Raw genomic sequence first — 15,083 nt, 5'->3', positions numbered from 1 at the left:
AAATTTAGCATAGTCTTCTTTTTGTCTCGTGGAGGTACAGTTTTAATACAATATAAACAAACACAGGGTTGCCACATCTCGCGAAATGTTCCAGCCTCTGTACCAGGTGTAAGTGACATCAATCTCTGATATGCCTGAGAGACCGAGATAAATGAGAGATGTGGATGGAGAGGAAGATGGAGGCAAAGGAGAAGGAAGAGGAAGAGAGGTAGGAACAGGGTAAAGGGGGTGGAGGAAAATGAGGGTTTGAGAATGATGGGAAGAAGGGAAGAGAGATGAAGAAGAAGAAAGGAAGTTATAAAAATGGACGATTCTTTATATTTCTATCATCGGACGTTAGAGTCATTAGTTTACACTATTCAGCGTAATCATATTTATTTAATGAATATCATATTAAAGTACTCCCACTTGCCCAAGACCCTGTACAAGATGTGGTACCATTTTCTGTTTCACTTTCTAAGAACGCTTCATTATCTAGAGAGTTTTTATCATTTATTATTGTCTTATTTCCTATGAATGTCTCGCTGTCTGCCACCTTCTCAGATACTGCCACCATCGCTCTGTGGTGTGTAAGAGGCTCGGTCTGTGTCCAGGGTCCACTATAATGACCAGTTTCTTTATCTTGGCACATGATTTTGTTTAGGTAGATCTCCTTCTCTCGGTCGATCTCGATGCCTTGGCCAATCTCTCTGCTGCCTTGGCCGATCTCTCTGCTGCCTTGGCCGATCTCTCTGCTGCCTTGGCCGAGCTCTCTGCTGCCTTGGCCGAGCTCTCTGCTGCCTTGGCCGAGCTCTCTGCTGCCTTGGCCGAGCTCTTTGACTCGGCCATTTTCGGAGTCTTCGCGTTTGGTCACTTCCCAGAGGCTGCCTGACCCCTCCGTAGGATCAAAGGCCTTGTTCACATGACTGATGTAAGCCTTTAGTGACACAGCTCTCGTCTTCCTCTGAAATATTGAGAAAAAGAAGAAGTGTTACTAAAAGGTTCCGACCAACACTAAGTAATTCATCCTCCAACACTGCACTCATCCTCCAACACTGTACTCATACCTCCAACACTGTACTCGCCCTCCAACACTGTACTCGCCCTCCAACACTGTACTCGCCCTCCAACACTGTATTCCCCTCCAACACTGTACTCGCCCTCAACACTGTACTGCCTCTTCCTCCAACACTGTACTCATCCTCCAACACTGTACTCATCCTCCAACACTAAGTAACTCATCCTCCTACACTGTACCCCACCTACACTCACCACCCACCACCCTCCACTCGCCTCAACACCCGCCACTCGCCCTCCAACACCTCAACATGAATAAAATAAACAAAATTAAATGTAAATAAATAGAAAAAATAAAGGAAATAAATTAGAAAACGCGTAATAGGTAGGTATAGGCAGTGGGTAATAAGGCAGTGGGTAGCAAGTAATAGGCAGTGGGTAATAGGGTGTAGGTAATAGGCAGTGGTACAGTAGTAAGGCAGTGGGTGGGGTAGGCGGGTGGCAGTAGGTAAGTAGGCAATAGGGTAGTAGGTAATAGGTAATAGGCAGTGGGTAATAGGTAATAGGCAGGGGGCACAAGGGTAGGGCAGGTGGTAATGGCAGTAGGTAATAGGCAGGGTAGGTAGTAGGTGATAGGCAGTGGGTAATAGGCAGGTAGGTAATAGGCAGTGGGTAAGGGTGGGCAATGGGTGTAGGTAATGGGTAATAGGCAGTAGGAATAGGTAATAGGCAGTGGGTAAATAGGTACAGTGGGTAATAGGTAGGTAGGCAGTATAGGCAGTGGGTAGTGGGTACAGTGGGTAATAGGTAATAAGCAGTAGGTATAGGCAGTAGGTAATAGGCAGTGGGGGCGGTGGAGGTAATAGGGCAGTGGGTAGGTAATAAGCCAGGTAATGGGCAGTAATGGGTAATAGGCAGTGGGTATAGGCAGGTGGGTGTAATAGGCAGTGGGAGGTAATAAGCAGTGGGTAATGGGCAGTGGAGGATGGGTAATAGGCGGTGGGTAATAGGTAATGGGCAGTGGGTAAGGTGGTAGGTGGGTAATAAGCAGTAGGTGATAGGCAGTGGGTAATAGGTAATAGGCAGTGGGTAATAGGAAATAGGTAGTAGGTAATAGGCAGTAGGTAATAGGCAGTGGGTAATAGGTAATAAGCAGTAGGCATAAGTAGTACTGTAGGTAGTGGGTAATAGGTACATAAATCATTTCTCACTATTGATTGTTGTTTTTGGCTTATTATGTTTATTGTATTATTGTATTATTATTATTATTATTATTATTACTATTATTATTATTATTATTATTATTATTATAGCAAAAAGATAAAAAATGTAAGAAATCGTGTGTAATAAGAGGGTAGACGATGATAAACTTAGTGGGGTTTTGGTTTGTTTTTTACGGGGATTAGCCCACCCGAGCACAGGTGGGGCCTGGGGAGCGAAATAATAATAATAATAATAATAATAATAATAATAATAATAATAATAATAATAATAATAATAATAATAATAATAATAATAATAAAATAATAATAAAATAATAATAATAATAAAATAATAATAATACAATAATACTAATAAAATAATAATAATAATAATTAAATAAAAAAATGAAAAAAGATCAATAGCGAGAAACAATATATGTATGTTGTGTTGTCAATAGTAAGAGAGACAATTGAGACCCTGCAGTTGTGTGTAAATGAGGCAGAAAGTCAGATCATCAACCTGGGACTTGGTCACATATGGCAGCAGGGTCTACCATTAGACAACACATTATGCTTCCAATATCTTCCCAGGTAGTGAGACACATATGGCTGAATAAGAGTAGAGGAGTGATATATAATGAGACATATACAATATAGATAGATGTAATATATGGATAACACATTATACATACCACATACACAACTCCAAGACACGAGAACAGTATTAGCTGGACGGTATGAACAGTATCACAGTCACGGTACAGTCAGATTAACAGACAAGACGGTAGCAGACGGACATACAGACAAAGACAGACAGACAGACAGTCACTGCGGCGGCAACAACAGCATTAGTTCTGAACTGGTACAATCCTGGAATTACGAGAAGTTTTTTTTTATGTCTACAACAACAAAAAGCATAAACAATTAAAATATTCGATGGTTTAATTGTCAATAATGACCAAATTATTCCCTAGAGTGAAAATAAGGAGAGAGACTTTTCCTCATATCCTGTTTTAGTCATCCCTTTAATTTATTACATTTTCTCTTATTCGTATTTTTTAGTTTTCTTGATACAATTTCTCTTCGTTTCGTAACTATTCTCGGTTTCATTTTATTTCGGTTTATCTTCGTCTTTACTGGTTTCTTCATTATGCACTTTATCCAATATTTGCTTCCTCATAACCCCTCCCCCCCCCCTTCTTGTCCTCTCTTCTACCTACCTACCTACCTCTCTGTTTCTGTCTCTTCTCGTTTCTCTCTCGTGTTTAAATTTTCCTTTCGTTATTTCTCCTTCATCAAATCTGTTTATATGTCCTTGTCTTTCCTATTACCTTCATGCCTCTCCCTGCTCCCACCTTCCTTGCCTCTTCCCTATCCCCCATCCTACACCTTCCTCCTCACCTTCCTTCGCTGTTGCGCCCTCACCCTCACGTCCTTGGAGGCCAGATAGATCTTGTGGAGGAGGTCAGGTAGGAGACTCGCCACCACCAGGAGGACAGAGGCCAGCATCAGTGACCAGCTCTTGAACATGAGGTAGTAGGTCCAGTACACCCCATAGTTGTTGAAGGCGTCACTGGATAGATGGATAGAGAGGTTACACGTAAAGTTGGAGGTCAATTCAGAGGGTATGGGAAGTTAAGTGAGGCCGGTTCAGAGGTTATCAGAGGTCATTAACAGATATCAGGTGAGGTTGGAGGCCGATTTAAAAGGTAAGAGTCACAACTTGGCTATTGATTACACTTTGACCAACAAAAAAATGACTTAGCTTCAAGTTAGGTATGGTAAGGTTAGGTTAGGTTAGGTTAGGTTTGGTATTGTTAGGTTAGGTTAGTTTAGGCAAGGCTAGGTTAGGTATGGTTAGGGGAGTAGATTATTAAAGAAATGTAACATACGTAAATATTAGGAATTATATAATGTTAAATGATTCATAATAGATGACAAGAACCGAGAGTTTACCATGTTGCTATACAAAGACGTCTCTAAAACCTAACCTAACCATACCAAACCTAGACTAACCTAACAGTACCAAACTTAACCTAACCTAACCATAACAAGAAAGAACTCACAGTAAGACGCCCTGGTAGATGAGGGATAGACCGACGTAGCCCACGAAGGTCAGCAGAAGAGCTAACAAGAACAACAGAGTGAAGTAATGCGACTCCAAAACCAGCTGTAGAGAAACACACACAAGTTAGTTTCTACTAAGTTTGGATTTTTTTTTGGGCTGTGGTGTTGTAATTGAAAGTGGTGTGGTGTGTGGTGTTTTGTTTTTTTCTCGCCCCCTCCCCATGTTGGGTGAGCAGAGTAGCTCCTCGAAAGGGCTGCTCAGTCGCACAGACAGGACCAGATTGCACTGCTGCCTTGATCCCAGCGCATAAACAACCATCTTATCTGTGCCGCCCATGTGCAGAGTTGTGACTAGAGACTCCCGGCAGTCATCTCTGGCTGTCCCCATCGCCACTCGTCCGTCGCCATAGGACTTTTGGGGGTATAGGGTTTTGATGATGATGAGAGGTATGGTGAGCTGGGTGATGGCTGCACGTGGGTTGATTTGTGTGGTGAGGCAGGAACGCAGGCTGCAACCACACATCTTGACTCTCCCTTTTCCTCATCCAGTGATGCAAATGTTGCAATGACTGGGGAGAGGGAGAGTTACAATGGACTGCCAATAGCCCAGTTTGTTGGATTTCACCTAAGTAGCCTGTCCATCAGGCATTGCCTTCATCCTCCGGTGTAGTCGTTGGGTTCCCATGGTGGTCACCTCTTCCGCCTATACTGCCGTTGGGGTCTTGTTGGAGCTCTGTGAGCATGTCTGCCTGATTGGGCAACCGCACTCAGTTAGGTCATCCTTATGAGGTCGAAAACACAATCAAAATCACAGATCCAAACAAAAACAAACCATACAACCTCTTATGGTCGCTGTATGGAATGCCAACACTCTTCTAGATACTGGCACAAATGCGCATCCTGAAAGAAGAACTGCCCTTGTGTCAAAAGAGCTGGCTAGGTATAACATCGACATAGCAACCATCAGTGAGTCCCGGCTCCCAGACGAGGGTCAACTCACAGAACGGGGGTCTGGCTGTACCTTCTTCTGGAAGAAAAACCCTGCTGTATAGAGAAACAGCACTTATGGAATTGGGTTTGCCATCCACCAACGAAACATACACAGGCTAACTGAAATTCCGGTTGGGATCAAGGAGCGCCTCATGACGCTCCAAGTCCCACTGAATCCCTCACGTCATGCCTTCTTCATCAGTGCATACGCCCCAACACTGGATGCAGATGATGACATCTAGGAGGCCTTTTACGCCGACCTCGACAGTGCTAACCTCTATCCCCAGAGAAGACAAGGTTGTCCTAGTAGGTGACTTCAATGTCAGAGTTGGCAGAGATGCTAACATTTGGCAGGGAACCATACAGAGAAATGGACTAGGCAAGTGTAATCACAACAGCCTACTCCTCCTCATCAAGTGTGCTGCACACAACCTCACTATCACCAATACCTTGCTTAGGCAGGCCGACAAGTTCAAGGGTTCGTGGTAACACCTACGATCCAAACTCTGGCATCTCATTGACTACATCAATGTCAGAGAAAGAGATCGCCGAAATGTCCTCATCACCTGTGCCATGCGTGGCTCGGACCACTCTGAGACTGATCATCTGCTTGTCAGAGCCAAGCTCTCACTTCATGTACCCCACAACGGCGAAAGCACATGCTTTCAGAGAGCAGCTCGAACAAGGGCTGATAAACAACCCGACAACGAACAACCCAAACCCCAGTGCCGAATGGGGTGTTCTCAACACTATCATGACAAAAACCTACAGACAGACCCTCGGCCAGATCGAAAAAATACACCAGGACTGGTTTGATGAAAATGACCCGGAAATCAATATACCCATCAATGATAAACGTGTTCCTTTAACTGACTGGCAGAACAACCCTCAGTCTCAGACCAAAGCCGATACCTTCCGAAAGAAGAAGGCTGTAGCCCAGCGAGAACTTTGCAATCAAAAGAATGACTAGTTTAAAAATAAAACACGTGAAACACAAAAACTTGCAGATCAGCACAAGATGCACAAATTTTTCAATTCCACCAAAATAATTTATGGGCCAATTATTCGTGGCGCAGCCCCCTACATTCATCCGACGGTAACTCCATAATTAAAGATGATGAAGGCCTTCTTCAATGCTGGAAAGAGCACTACCATTCACTGCTCAACCGAAACACTGATGTGGATGTCCTGACTACCCAGCAGGTCCGTCAGCACCCAGAACTGACCCACCTCAGCTATCCTCCATCCCTGGATGAGGTAGCTACTGCCATTAAACCGATGAAAAATAACAAAGCCTCAGGGCCTGATGGGATCCCAGCCGAGGTTTATAAAGCAGGAGGACCTTTGCTTACCAGTCGTCTCTACTCTCTCCTGGAGAATATATGGGAAAAGGAGGAAATCCCCCAAGCTCTTAAAGACGACCCCATCGTCAGTATTTATAAGAACAGGGGAGACTGGTCAGACTGTGGCAACTACCGCGGGATCTCGCTGCTATCAATAACTGGCAAGATTATCGCCTTAGTCCTCCTAAACAGACTTGTTCCCGAAGCGGGAAAACTTCCTCCCAGAATCTCAATGTGGCTTTAGACCATCACATAGCACCACTGACATGAACTTTGCTGCACGCCAGTTACAGGAAAAGTGTCGAGAACAGCGTCGTGACCTGTACATCGCTTTCATCGACCTAACCAAGGCCTTCGACTCGGTCAACAGGAAAGCCCTCTGGTGGAATCTCACACGTTGGCTACCCACCAAAATTCAACGCTATTGTGAGGCAACTCCACTATGGCATTAACGGCAGTGTCCTCCACAATGACACCCAGTCTGAGTTCTTCCCCATCCAAACAGGGGTTAAACAAGGGTGTGTACTGGCACCAACTCTCTTTTCCACTTTCTTGGCTGCCTTCCTTACTCGGGCCAGAGCCAATTTAGCCGGTGGGGTGGACATCGAGTCCCGGATGAAGGGTCTTTTCAACATAAGACAACTCCAGGCAAGAACAAAGGTGTCGGCAGCTTCCGTTACTGAATTTCAGTATGCAGACGACCTGACTCTTGTTGCTCACACTGAACACCTATGCAGGTGGTGGTTGTACGCAAGACGCTGATCCTCTTTCAACCTGCCCCTGGTTCAGCCACACCTCCACCATCCATCCAGCTTAACAGTACCACCCTATCTAATGTTATCCATTTTTGGTATCTCGGCTTCCATCTGTCCACCACCGTGGACATCGATGAAGAGATTCAACATCGGATCAGATGTGCATCTCAAGCCTTTGGCAGACTCTGAAACCGTGTCTTCAGCTGTAGGGAGCTGAAATTATCAACAAAGTTACAGGTATATCGAGCAGTGGTCCTCCCCACCCTGCTATATGGCAGTGAGACATGGGTCACATACAGGAGGCACCTCAAGGCACTTGAAAACTTTCACCAACATAGTCTATGTTCCATCCTTCGAGTTTGCTGGGAAGACAAGAGAACAAATGCCAGTATTCTTGCTGACACCAACTGTAAGAGCATCGAGGCTACAATTATCCATGAACAACTACGCTGGACTTGCCATGTTACCCACATGGACAACAGTAGACTGCCAAAGCAGCTACTTTACAGCCATCTACCGAATAGTAAACATAACGCTGTCGGGCAACTGAAAAGGTATACGGATAGTCTTAAAACAAACCTGAAAAGTGCCAAATCGACCCCCTCACCTGGGAGACGATTACTCTACACCGTAACGCTTGGAGGATCACCACACGAGAAGTTGTCAATACTTTCGATTTAGCCCAACTGCAAACCGAGGGAGACAAGCGGCAATGCTAAAAAGACGCTGCCACCGCCCCTCCCGCACTAGATGTAGCCCTACACATGTGCAACATCTGTGAACGACCCTGCCGGTCCAGTATCGGCCTCTTTAGTCACCTCAAAACTCACCAATGAAGGTGACATCCTTAATAACTCATATCATTGTATCATAGCTGGATGATCGTTATACTCGATTCCGAGTGACAGCAGTAATCGGCACGATGGACTTCAAGACCGAGTATGTAACAGGAAAGGTGAATGAGTGGGTTAGGGAAATCCAAGCTCTGTCTGAGATTGCTAATACAGAGCCACATGCGGATTTTGCAGTATTCACCCATGGAGTCAAGCATCGTTGGAACTACCTGATGCGTACTATCCCTGATATCGGACCCCTCCTCCACCCTCTGGAAGAAGATATCAGAGTCAATTTCATTCCCAAATTAGTGAAACACCCTCACTTAGCCGCAGCAGAAAGATCACTCCTTGCACTACCACCGAGACTGGGAGGAATGGAATTGACCAATCCCAAGGAGATTGCTGCCACCGAACATCAAAACTCAGTTAAGCTCATGGCAGCCCTCACGGACCACATAATAGCTCAGAACGCAACAGGGGAGGTGGATACCAGTGAAGTAAACAAGATTAGAAGGTCCATTACGACAGAACGACAGCACGGCCAAAGTGATAAGTTGCAGCAACTGTTGCTGCAAGTACCAGAGAAATTGAAAAAAAAGTAGCTATAGCGCAGGAGGTGGGCGCCTCGAACTGGTTAACTACGTTACCGATAAGGGCAAATGGTTTCAGTCTCAATAAACAAGAATTTACAGATGCCATTGCTCTAAGGTACGGTCAGCCAGTAGAAAGTTTGCCCTCCCATTGCATGTGTGGCTCTTCCTATGATGGCGATTACGCCATGGTGTGCAAGAAAGGGGGCTTCATATGCATGAGGCATGACGAGGTAAGGGACCTCACCGCAAATCTGTTGAAGGAAATCTGCCGGGATGTCATGGTAGAACCGACCCTCCTTCCATTGGATGGTGAGATCTTCCAACATAGGACTTCAAACACATCTAACAAAGCCCGTGTGGACGTCAGTGCTCGAGGATTCTGGACGCAGGGACAGCGAGCTTTCTTCGACATCAGGATTTTGATCCCATGGCCGCATGTCACCATAACCTAGCTCTCGATGCTGCACATAGGAGGAACGAGAACGACAAGAGAAGGGCATATGGGGAGAGAATTCAAAACGTTGATCAAGGCAGCTTCACTCCTCTAGTGTTCACAACCTCTGGTGGGATGGGACCAAGTGCAAGATGTTTCTGCGCCAGACTCGCGGAGGTGCTCTCCGAACAGAAGCAGCAGCCTGTGGTGGGATGAAATCCTAGACAAGGTTCTTGAAACTCCAGGGCACGAGCAGTAGATATATTCAATAAGTGGTACAAGACTTGGCAGGATAGCCGACCGATACAGAAGCGAGCACAAGGGACTCCGTGCCGTAGGCAGGCCGAAGCCGATCTGAGGGAAGTTAACTGGCTCGGCAAGGAGAGTTGCTAGACATTACTAGGACAATAAATGAGGTCTTCTAGTTACTTGACTAGCGCGGTACAGACATAGTACATCGGGACATAGTAAGTGAACATAGGCATTAGACATAAGCATAGATATCAAACATGCTATAATAATATGTAGTAATACAGACATGTGAATAAATGGTACAATGAATGGTAACAGAGTCTTGGCGTCAGGTGTGTTCACATATCTTGGTATTTACATATCTATACACAGCCCAGAAGTTACGTTACAGCCTGGATGAGATGTCGACTGTCCTTCTCTCTCCTTCGGCCGGCTTTGCTCTGCCTCAGGGGAACGAAGCTTCTGCCCCAATCCCGACAACTGCTGCAGATATTGACTATGAGGCTACAGTCACTGAATGCCGCATAGATCTGCGGCTCAACTAATTCAACACAGAGGATAGCTACTTATGTATTAGGATATTTAATATCAAGGTAATAAATTGGTGGCGAAGGTGTGGCTATTGGGGGAGGCTGGAGGCCACGTTAAAAAAAAAGTAGTAGTAGTAGCATTAAAGTGTGGTGTGGTGTGTTGGTGGTGTGTTGGTGGTGGTGCTTGTGGTGTGTAGGTGGTAGTGTATTGATGATGATGGTGGTGGTGTGGTGGTGGTGTGGTGTGTTGTGTTGGTGTATTGGTGGTGGTGCTGGTAGTGATCATTTTTATTAATATTATTTTGTTATCATTATTATTATTATTATTATTATTATTATTATTATTATTATAGGAAGGGTTATCATGAACATTCCACTAATTCAGGTGTACACAGATTATGAAGGCCAACACTCGCCTTAAAGTTGGTGATGAACACATAGAGAGAGACGAGTGTGGTGCCCAAGAGGTAGAGGTCTGAGGTCTGGCCGTCAGGAAGCCCACAGGTGTCGTCACTACAGACCAACATCAACCCGAAGTAGACTACACAGGAGTGCCACAACGCTGTTCGGGAGAGGGTTGGGTTGACTAGGTTAGGTTAGGTCAGGTCAGGTCGGGTTGGGTTAGGTCAGGTCAGGTCAGGTCAGGTCAGGTCAGGTCAGGTCAGGTCAGGTCAGGTCAGGTTAGGCTAGGTTAGGTTAGATATAAGAAACCTCGGCTTGTTTCACCGTAAAATTATCCATCCTAATATTAATCTAACATAACCTAAGATAAGCTGATCAAACCTAACAATACCCTACCCAACCCAACCCAACCTAACCTGGCCCAAACCAGCCTAACCAAAACCTACGTAACGACGACCCAACCTACCCTAGCCAAGAGCTACGAAACAACGACCCACTTACCAAAACAGTTCCACCTGCAGAAACTCAACCAGGACATAGCCGAGTTGTGAGCGATCCTCTGGTAGAGTTCAGGGCGGTTCAGCAGTAGAGACGGCGGGAGGTTCTGATCCAGGAGGCCGTACACGATGACTGGCAGAGACGTGAAGGTAATGTTGTACATGGTCAGTGATAAGCTGTCATACACACTCTGTTGGGAGGGAAGGTAGAGTGTGTGAGAGGTGGGTAGAGTGTGTGAGGAGTTGGGTGAGTGTGTGAGGAGGGTGGGGTGTGTGTGGGGGGTAGAGTGTGTGGAGGGTGGGGTGTGTGGGGAGGTGGGGTGTGTGTGTGAGGGGGAGTAGGGGAGGTGGAGTGTGTGGGGAGGGTGGGGTGTGTGTGTGAGAGGGGGATGGGGTGTGTGGGTGGTGGAGTGTGGGGAGAGAGGGTGGGGTGTGTGTGTGGGGAGGGGGTGGGGGTGTGTGGGGAGGGTGGAGGTGTGTGTGGGGAGGGGGGTGGGGTGTGTGGAGGGTGGGTGGAGTGTGGGGAGGAGGGTGGGGTGTGTGAGGAGAGGGGGTGGTGTGTGAGAGTGGACAGGGTGTGGGAGGAGGTGGGTGGGGTGTGGAGGAGGGTGAGAGTGGGGGTGAGTGTGGGGAGGGGGTGGAAGTGTGTGTGGGAGGGTGGGTGTGGGGAGGGTGGAGTGTGTGAGAGGGAGGAGGGGGTGGGGGTGTGAGAGAGGGAGTGGGGTGTGAGGGAGGAGAGGTGGTATGTGGGGAGGGTGGGTGTGTGGGGAGGAGGGTGGGTGTGTGGGGAGGATGGGTGTGGGGAGGGTGGGGTTGGAGGGGGTGGTGGTGTGGGAGAGGGGGGGTGGGTGTGTGAGGAGGGAGAGAGTAGGAGAGGTATGGAGAGGAGGTATGGAGAGAGAGAGAGAGACAAAACACTGACGGGCTTCTGTCACGTGCAAGCTTGTGCTCTCTGTCTCACTCACTGTCTCATGTCTTCACCTGTCTGTCTCTGTTTTTTAATTTTCTCTGTCTCTGTTCTTCTCTCTTTTTCTTCTCCATCTACCTCCTTTCCTTCACCCTGGGTGAGAAGGCGCTCCAGATGGCGAAGAACACCTGCGGAGTGATGAAGGCGACGTTCTTGTAGAAGGAGTACTGGACGAGTGTGTTACCTCTCACGTAAAAGTAGTCAAAATGGCATGGAGCAGCAACACCCTCTTCAGGAAGCGGAACCTGGCGAAGGCAAAGTCTGAACACCTCACTGCCTGGCGACCTTCCTTGCCCATAACACCTGTAGGGGGAGGCGACGAAGGCTGTGGTATTATGTGGAGGATGTATGAAAGAACATAACCTAATATGACCTGACCTAACATGATCTAATCTAATCAAACATAACCTAACCTAACCTAACATGACCTGGCTTGACCTGACCTAACATGATCTAATCTAATCAAACATAACCTAACCTAACATGACTTGACCTGACCTAACATGACCTAATCTAATCAAACATAACCTAACCTAACATGACCTGACCTAACCTAACCTGACCTGACATGACCCCTGAACCCTAACCTGGCCTAAGAACACTTTCATTTCTAACCTCAAAAAGTTGTTAATCTTCAGGTTAATAGTGTGTGAATTTGTTAGAGAAAAAGAAAAAGAACAAAAAGAAAAAAAGAAAAAAAGAAAAAGAAAGAAAGAAGGACTGACCATACCAACGTGAGCTTCCTGGATCATGGACACGTCGTTAGCTCCCGTCTGTGCTGCACACACTGGACGTTCTTGACGTCTTCACCAACCTCTGGTCTGAAACAGTGGTTGTACACGTGAGACCTTACACACACCGTCTCTCACACACACACCCCCACACCACACCTCACACACACACACACACAGTCAACTACACACACCGACAGATCATCACTCACTCCTCCTCACTCACACACACACACACACACATCAGAGGCTCATGGTATCGAGGGAAAGTTTTAAATTGGGATAAAATCATGGCTCACCGATAGAACGCAGAGGGTCAGCGTAGATAGTGTTGTAAATCTGGTGGGGCCGTGTAACTGGTGGGGTTCTCTAGGGGGTCAGTACTAGGCCCTCTTGTTCATAATCTCTACATAAACGATCTAGATACTGGGATCAGCATTGTTGACATAAGCAACAGGTTTGCGGATGACACCAAATAGGGCAGTGGATTAATTCAGGGCAGGATGCAAAGTAATTGCAGGAGGATCTAAATAATCTGCAGGGGTGGTCTGAAAAATGGAAATGAAATTCAACACCAGCAAGTGCGGCGTAATAAATATTAGAAGAACAAATACTGTTGATAATGCTTAGCAGCCTTAACAACATCAACCTAGAAGTCGACTTGCGAAAGACTTAGGAGTTGTATAAAGCGGACCTACGGCTTAAAAACGATTCGTTAATGTTCGAAATAAGGCAAACAGAGTATTGGGTTTTTTATATCTAGAGGTCTTATTGCAGCGTATATCTTGCAGGCTAGTCAGGCCGCACCTCGATTATGCGGTTCAGTTCTGGTGCCCTTATTATAGAATGGATATAAATTCACTAGAGTCGGTGCAGCGAAAGAATGACAAAAAATGATCCCGGGACAGAAACCTTCCACCATATCAGGATAGGCTAAAAACTTAATTGCATTCCCTAGAAAGACGAAAGAGTGCGGGGAGATATGATAGAAGTATTTAAGTGGGTGAAAGGAATCGTAAGGGATATAGATAAAGTTCTTATAATATCCGAGCAGGATAGGACTCGGAGCAACGGATTCAAGTTGGATAAGTTTTGGTTTAGGAGGAGATAGGAAGAACTGGTTCACAAATAGGTTGGTGGACGAGTGGAACAAGCAACAACTTTGTAGTAAGTGGGAACTCTGGAAGGTTTCAAAGGAGGCTGGATAGATTCATGGATGATGTAAATGTGGTGTAACTCTCAATAGGAGCTGCCATGCAGAGTCCAACCAGCCTTATTGCAGACTCCTTCCACTGTTCTTATGTTCTTATAAACAGTCCACTCACCTCAGCCTTCTGCAGGTGGCATTCTACAACAGACTACAGCGGTAACACCTCCGACAAACACTGTAGAATTCCTCTTCAAGGTTCTCCAGAAGAATGTGTGGCGAGGTGCCGTCACGCTGACCAGACCGTGCTGTGGTCTCCCTCTGTCTCTCCTGCCTGGTGGTAGAGAGACGGTGGTGAGGGAGGAGAAGGGGAAGGCGGGGAGTGAAGGGAAGGGGGAGGCGGGAGTGAAGGAAGGGGGAGGCGGGGTGAAGGAAGGGGAGGCGGAGGAGTGAGGAAGAGCGGGATGTGAAGGAGGGGGGGGCTGAAAGGAGTGAAGGAAGAGGAGGCAGGGAGTGAAGGAAGGGGAGGCGGAAAAAATTTTACTCTTAGAAAAAAGTGGAGAAAAGTTTTAATTAAAACAAGACAATAAACAAGAACTTCGTCTGTTATAATACCAGAATGACAGAGTTACATAAGCAGAAACTAAGAGATAAATAAACACGATGCATAGAGAAAACAATTAAATAGTATGATAAAATGTCTGCATTATAAGAATAATGTGAAAAAGATAATGACAAAAGTAAAATAAAAAATAAAATCAAGAAATTAGAAGTTGGTAAAATACTGTATTTGACGAGGCGTCCATAACCCCTACAACTGATGACGTTAGGCTACCTCTACATTAACAGCTGAATAATGTCACAAACAACACGTCACAAACAACACGTCACAAACAACACGTCACAAACAACACGTCACAAACAACACGTCTATTAGCACGTCTAAAGCACGTCACAAACAACACGTCACAAACAATACGTGACAAACAACACGTCACAAACAACACGTCTAAACAACACTTCACAAACAACACGTCACAACAACACGTCACAAACAACACGTCTAAACAATACGTCACAAACAACACGTCACAAACAACACTAAAATCCCGCAAATATGATTCTTGAAGGTCAGCAAACACATTATCCAAGTAAAGAGACTTACCAGCATCTGTAGTACAGACTCGCCTGGTGGAGGTCATGGCAGGCGAGAGGGCAAGACGGTCTGCCTTTAAGTGACAGAATGCAATGTTGACCGCAGTCTCCACCTTGTCTCCAGTGAGCACCCATACCTGGGGGACATAAAGTGCTATACCACCTGGGGACACGGGCAATACGTAAC

At 46.1% G+C, this 15,083-nt stretch overlaps 1 protein-coding gene across 1 annotated transcript in view; it reads right to left on the bottom strand.

Moving 5' to 3' along the window:
• Positions 1 to 307: 307 nt before the first annotated feature.
• LOC121875657 (phospholipid-transporting ATPase IF-like) overlaps positions 308 to 15,083 on the bottom strand; it is a 76,292-nt gene continuing 61,516 nt past the window's right edge. Inside the window, 10 exon segments of the mRNA XM_042380279.1 lie at positions 308 to 943; positions 3,600 to 3,771; positions 4,265 to 4,368; positions 10,414 to 10,559; positions 10,901 to 11,090; positions 11,959 to 12,069; positions 12,072 to 12,168; positions 12,590 to 12,636; positions 12,638 to 12,680; positions 12,721 to 12,725. Coding sequence (XP_042236213.1) covers positions 389 to 943; positions 3,600 to 3,771; positions 4,265 to 4,368; positions 10,414 to 10,559; positions 10,901 to 11,090; positions 11,959 to 12,069; positions 12,072 to 12,168; positions 12,590 to 12,636; positions 12,638 to 12,680; positions 12,721 to 12,725 — 1,470 coding nt within the window. The 3' untranslated portion in view covers positions 308 to 388.

Source organism: Homarus americanus, unplaced genomic scaffold (genome assembly GCF_018991925.1).
Source record: "Homarus americanus isolate GMGI-L3 unplaced genomic scaffold, GMGI_Hamer_2.0 scaffold22250, whole genome shotgun sequence".
Lineage (NCBI taxonomy): Eukaryota > Metazoa > Arthropoda > Malacostraca > Decapoda > Nephropidae > Homarus > Homarus americanus.
This window is presented reverse-complemented; position numbering and strand designations above follow the sequence as displayed.